Raw genomic sequence first — 6071 nt, forward strand, 5'->3', positions numbered from 1 at the left:
AGCTCCCATGCATATTTTCGGCCGATTTCATGCACCAAACACGCTATGTATCCCCAATTTCAATGAAATTTGAAACGTGTGATAGATTTTATCTAAAAAATTGATTTCCCAAATTATATTGAAATCGGTTCAGATTTGGATATAGCTCCCTGTAGGAGAATTTTGTTTTTGTTGCTACTGTATTCTGACCCCCATGGTCAGAATAGTAAAACACTTTAATTTTTTTTTTATTTAAATTGAGATCTTCATGATCAAAATTTTTATTAAATATTCTATTCTTTTTCTTCAATAATTATGATCTGCTTCAGGCAGATGTACAAAAGGCAACTGACAAATTTTTGCTGCGACCAAACAAAACGAAAACGCAATAGCAGCAGCAGCGAGATGACCGACGGCCGTTGTTAGGTAGCTATGTACATATGTACATACATACATACTCGTATGATCGTCTGTACCTACATAAGGGACCGTTAGGTTTGGTTTCGCGTAAACAAATAATAATAGAAAAGGGAATAGAAAAGAGTTCAACAAACTCTTGAGGAGGAAAATAATTGTATGTAGGGTTTGCAGTGTATTTTTAGTTTGGGGAAAAAAAATCCCAAACATTCTCCCGCGCCAAGAACGACTGTTCTTATGTTGTTAGAATTTTCTCTTCTTTAGGTAGAACTTCATCTGATGGCAGGAGGCATACTTTGGAGATAGGGCGTTTGATGTATTTGCCATTACAATACAGTGTGACAACTCGTACCAAGTCGTCATTACCAGGGTGAAGTTGTTCAACTTTTGCAAGCGGCCATTGACCCGGAATGCTTCGTTCGTGTAGGAGGAGAACTATATCGCCTACTCTGATGTTTCGTTCCATTTTATTCCATTTTGGACGTGATTGAAGGCGACACAAATATTCTCTATTCCAGCGATCCCAAAAGTTTTGCTTGAGGCGTTCGACCAATTTCCATCTACTCAAGCGGTCAATGCTCACAGAAAGCAAGTCTTCTTCGGGAATGCAATTGGTGGCCTCACCAATTAGAAAATGAGCCGGTGTGAGGGCATCGGAGTCAGCGGGGTCTGCTGACAGTGGGCATAAAGGCCTAGAATTCAGGCAACTTTCAATTTGCGCCAAAAGTGTGCTGAGTTCCTCGTAGGTAAGTATGCGGTCTCTCATTATGCGGCGCAGATGATGTTTTGTTGACTTCACTCCTGCTTCCCATAAACCTCCGAAGTGGGGTGAAGCGGGGGGAATGAAGTGCCAGGTAGTGCCTTGATTTGCGAGCGTTTCTACAAGATGCTCGGGCAGTGACGATTTATTACGTTGATAGAGGACTTGAAGTTCCTTGTTGGCACCCACGAAATTTGTTCCACAGTCGGAATAAAGATCGCTGCATAAACCTCTTCGAGAGATAAAGCGCCTGAATGCGGCTAGAAATGAATCGACGTTTAGACTTGTCACTGCTTCCAAGTGTATCGCTTTGGTACACATGCAGATAAAAGACAGATGTAGCCCTTTGTGGTTGATGCTGTCCTAAGTGACGATGTTTTTATATTAATTGGGCCGGCATAGTCTAGTCCACTATGTTTAAATGCCCTGGTTGGGTGTAGACGCACAGAGGGCAGGTTGCCCATTAGTTGTTGACATATTTGAGCTTTATACTTAAAGCAGACGACACACTGGCGTTGGACACGTTTTGCTATGTTTCTAGCAGAAACAACCCAGTAGGCACGAGACACATAGGACTGCATTAGCTGGAGGCTACCATGAAATGTTTTCATATGTGCTTCTGAAAATAGAAGAAAAGAAAGAGGATTTTGCTTCGATAGCAAAATCGGGTGTTTAGTGTTGTAGGGTATAGATGCATTTGACAATCTACCGCCAACTCGTAGAATGTTCTTTTCATCTAAGAACGGTGATAATTTTGCAATACTGCTTTGGTTAGGAACCCTCATTCCTTGTGTAAGGCAGCGAATTTCTTCTTGAAAACACACGGCCTGTGTTTGTTTTATGAGTAATTGTAATGCTCGTTGTAACTCAGAAGTTTTCAAAAATCCATTCTCTCTGCTTACTTTGGATTTTTGTTTTACGTTGTTATAAAATCGTAGAATATATGACGTCACTCGTATCATAGTTGACAGTTTTGAGTATTTAAGTGTGATTTCGGGATATTGTAGACTTGTTGTTTTTGTGTGGAAAGATACAGCATAATTGTTATTGATTTCTTCACAGTAAACTTCATTGGGGAAAGTTGGCCATGTATCGGAAGTATTTTGGAGCCAAGGTGGGCCTTTCCACCAAAGCGTGTGACGAACTAATTGTTCTGGAAGTAAACCCCTGGACGCGCAGTCAGCTGGGTTTTCCTTTGTGGGAACATACTTCCAATTATTAACGTTCGAAATACGTTGTATTTGTGCTACTCGATTTGCCACGTAGACTTCCAACCGTGTTGAATTATTTTTTAGCCACGCAAGAACGATAGTGCTATCCGTCCAGTATACGATGCTGCTAATGTTGAATTCTACGCTGGCTTTTATTTTAGCAACTAATTTTGCTAGTAGAGTTGCTGCAGTTAATTCCAGACGAGGGATTGTTTCACTTTTCAGGGGAACGACTTTGGTTTTGGCTTGTAGTAAGTTTATTAATATCTCACCGGATTCCGTTATAATTCTGGCATATACGACAGCTGCATATGCTAATCTAGAAGCATCGCTGAAGCCATGTAGTTCAACTGTGGATGTTGGTCGGTAACCAATCCATCGTGGGATTCGAATCTCTTCCAGAGATTTCAGCTTTTCTCTGAAGTGAATCCATTGATGTTGAATTTCTTCTGGCAGAAGGTCATTCCAGTCAAGCTTGAGTTTCCAGAGCTGTTGAAATATAATTTTGGCTGTAATGGTCGTAGCGCTGATCCATCCTAGGGGATCAAACAGCTAGAGGCATCTGAAAGTAGACTGCTTTTAGTTATAGGATGAGAAAATTTGAAATTTATCGAGAAACAAAATGCATCTTGATTGGTATCCCAATTTATACCAAGTGCTTTGGACATTTTCGGTTTTGAATCGGAAATAAATTATTTATTTCACGATCTTCCTCAGGAATACGCTCCATTAGTTCAGGGCAATTCGAATTCCATTTCCTTAAATGAAAGCCTCCTGATTTCAATAGATTCGAAAGCTGATTTTGTAGCTGTAAAGCTTCGTGTGGATTGTCCCGTCCCAGATATGACGTCATCGACATATGTATCTTCGCGTAGAATTTGACTGGCTTCTGGAAAGCGTGTTTCTTCATCTGCTGCGAGTTGTTGGAGTACCCTTATAGCCAAGTAGGGGCGGACGTAGTACCATAGGTGACTGTTCGAAGAGTGTAAACACAAATTTTTCCAGTGGCATCTCTCCAGAGAATACATTGGAATGGCTGATGTTCTGGACAGACATTTATTTGCCTAAACATCTTCTCCAAATCGGCAGTAAACCCAATGCAATGTCTTCGCCATCGTATGATGATTGTAGACAAATCATTTTGTAAAGCAGGACCAGCTGATAATTCGTCATTTATCGAAGTTTGTGGTGGTCTCCGATTTCCACCATCAAAAACAACACGAAGTTTAGTTGTTGTACTACTCTCTCTGAGTACACCGTGATGTGGAAAGAAATATGCATTGTGTGGTATTGAGTGAGGATACTCACCAAGCTTAACCATGTGCTGAAGTGTTTCGTATTCCAACATAAACTTTCGGTATTCATCGGCAAATTGGATTTTCTGTTGAAACGATGATTCCAACTGCTTCAATCGTTTCATTGCGTTATAGTCCGTGTGGGTAAATGTAGGTAGCTCTTGACCTTGTAGTAACCTTTTGAATGGAAGGTGGACCGTGTATCGACCAGTTTCATCACGTGAGTGTGTATCAGCAAACAATTTCTCGCAGAGTTCTTCTTCATTAGTTTGCGGTTTTATATCCAAAAGTTCTTCTTGTTCCCAGAACATACGGAGCTGCTCATCTAAAGAGCACACATTTGCTGAAATTCTTGTTGCGATCGTTTGTGACCTTGGGGACCCTGATATCATCCATCCAAACTGTGTTTCTTGCAATAAGAAACTGTTTTCAAATTTCTTCATACCAGATAGAAGGAGGTCACCATATACATCATTTCCAAGTAGGATCTCAATCTTCTGCGGGAAGAGGAAGTCTGGATCTGCAAGGAAGAAATCTGAGAGATCTGGAATACAGAGGGGTGTTATTTTCGTAGGTATGTACGACGTAACGCTCGGAACCACTAAAGCCGTAATAGGTAGTTCAAATTCTTTTTTGTAGTTAGAATGTAGAATGAATCTTGTAGACTTCTTACTGTTAAAGCTCGATGTCCTCCAATACCAGAAACGTAATTCGAGTTTTATGTTTTGGAAATGGTAGCACTTGGGAAAGTTCCTCAGAAATGAAGGAAAGTTGAGACCCCTGATCGACCAAAGCTTTCACTTTCAAATTCCGATTTTGAGTTTTATTATCAGTTGCACAGTGGGCAGCAAAGCAGGATTCAAGTTCCTAGTACTTAGGTTTGTAATGTGCGTACTTACAGTTGCAGTTTCTGGAGTGGATGTATTTCTGGTGGCTGGAATGTTTGATTTACCGTGGTATTGGCTAATTCCGCAGGGGGCGAACTATTCTTCGAGAACTCATTGTGTAATATGGTATGATGAGATTCACGACAGATGTGACATCTGGTAGTGTGTTTGCAAGCGAATTGCATGTGTCCAGAGTTTAGACAATTTCGGCAGAGACGATGCTGATTTACAAAATTCTTCTTTTCCGTCGAAGGCAAATTTGTAAATCGAAAGCATTTGTATAGCGGATGACGTTTATGGCAGCAGGGGCAGTTGTCGTCATTTACTGTAGAAATAGTGTGAGCTCGTACAAATTTCGTTGGCTTTCTTCGCGTTTCTCTGTTGATAGCGTGTGGCGTGGTGGAGACTGCTTCTTCTTCTATTGACTCCAGAGTACGAAAAGTTGTTTCCAAAAATATTAACATTTCCGCCATTGTTGGAATAGACGTACTCGCTTTTAGTGACTGCTCCCATTCCTTGCGGGTCTGTATGTCCAATTTTTGCGAAATCACGTAGATCAGTATTGAGTTCCAGGTGGACGTATCAATTCCCAAAGTCTTTAATTGAGACAGACAGATTCTCGTAGTATCGAGCAACACCTTTATGCTTTTGAATGTTCCATCGGTGTTTGGAATAGAAAAAAAATCGCTTTAAAATCTGCTCTACTAATTTCCGTTCGTTATGGAATCTCTTCTCCAGAGCATCCCATGCCAAATCATAACTCGTTTCTGCAGCAGGATATTCATTTACCATACTCAATGGAGTACCAGTACACGAACTTTTTAAGTAAAAATATTTTTGCACCTTCGTGAGGGAATTATTTTGATGTACGAGCGATTTGAACATATCCCTATATGAAATCCAGTCGATATAATCCCCTGAAAAGGATGGCAAATCAATTTTTGGAAGCCTAGCTCCTGCACAAAAGGATTCGTTCCGGCTTGTGCCAGCGAATGTACTTGCGTGAACGGTTGGAGTCTGTGGAGAATCAAATTCAAAAATTGTATCAAGTAAATTAGTTTTCAATGTAATATACGAGTCATAGCACTTGTAGTAGTATCACCACTTATGTAAGGCACTTCGTTTTCCGGTATAGATTCCTCACGTAGAATCTCCATGATTTGATCGTGTCCATCTTTGAATGTTTTGAAATTATTCTCCAAATCTTCAAGAATGGTTTGTACATAACCTTTGGAAATTGTATTTTAGGTTTGGCCTCGAAGGCTCTGGCCACACGTTCGATGTGGTGGAAGATCCTCCTCTGGTCTTCAATAGCTGCTTCGGATGACATGTTGCTTTAAATTTAGCTCGAAATTTGTCAGCAACACGTAGTACAGACTGTACGTTGATGATATGTACCGCAGACAAGACGGCAGTAATTTTGTTTTTTTTTTTTTTTTTTTTCACAATTTACCGTAGGCAAGACGGCAGTAGTTTCTCTTTTTTTGCAATTTACCGTAGGCAAGACGGCAGTAGTTTTGCT

The 6071-nt window shown here is 40.5% G+C and overlaps 2 protein-coding genes across 2 annotated transcripts; both read right to left on the reverse strand.

Moving 5' to 3' along the window:
- Nucleotides 1–293: 293 nt before the first annotated feature.
- On the reverse strand, nt 294–2913 carry LOC105261884 (uncharacterized). The gene has a single exon (XM_059131977.1). It carries the CDS (start codon nt 1475–1477, stop codon nt 632–634), a length of 846 nt encoding a protein of 281 aa, XP_058987960.1. The 5' UTR covers nt 1478–2913; the 3' UTR covers nt 294–631.
- Nucleotides 2914–3101: 188 nt separating this feature from the next.
- On the reverse strand, nt 3102–3973 carry LOC131806986 (uncharacterized). The gene is made up of 2 exons (XM_059131973.1): nt 3331–3973; nt 3102–3277 (listed from the first exon to the last, which is right to left on the reverse strand). Exons 1-2 carry the CDS (start codon nt 3971–3973, stop codon nt 3102–3104), a joined length of 819 nt encoding a protein of 272 aa, XP_058987956.1.
- Nucleotides 3974–6071: the final 2098 nt, after the last annotated feature.

This window comes from Musca domestica, unplaced genomic scaffold (genome assembly GCF_030504385.1).
Source record: "Musca domestica strain aabys unplaced genomic scaffold, Musca_domestica.polishedcontigs.V.1.1 91, whole genome shotgun sequence".
Taxonomy (NCBI): Eukaryota; Metazoa; Arthropoda; class Insecta; order Diptera; family Muscidae; genus Musca; species Musca domestica.

Excerpts from the sequence above, each read along its gene's own strand:
- LOC105261884 (XM_059131977.1), bottom strand. The coding sequence starts at position 1,477 with ATGTGTACCAAAGCGATACACTTGGAAGCAGTGACAAGTCTAAACGTC.
- LOC131806986 (XM_059131973.1), bottom strand. The coding sequence starts at position 3,973 with ATGTTCTGGGAACAAGAAGAACTTTTGGATATAAAACCGCAAACTAAT. Across the intron at positions 3,278-3,330 it reads TCTTCGAACAGTCACCTATG|ATGAAGAAACACGCTTTCCA; the intron begins GTACTACGTCCG and ends AACTCGCAGCAG.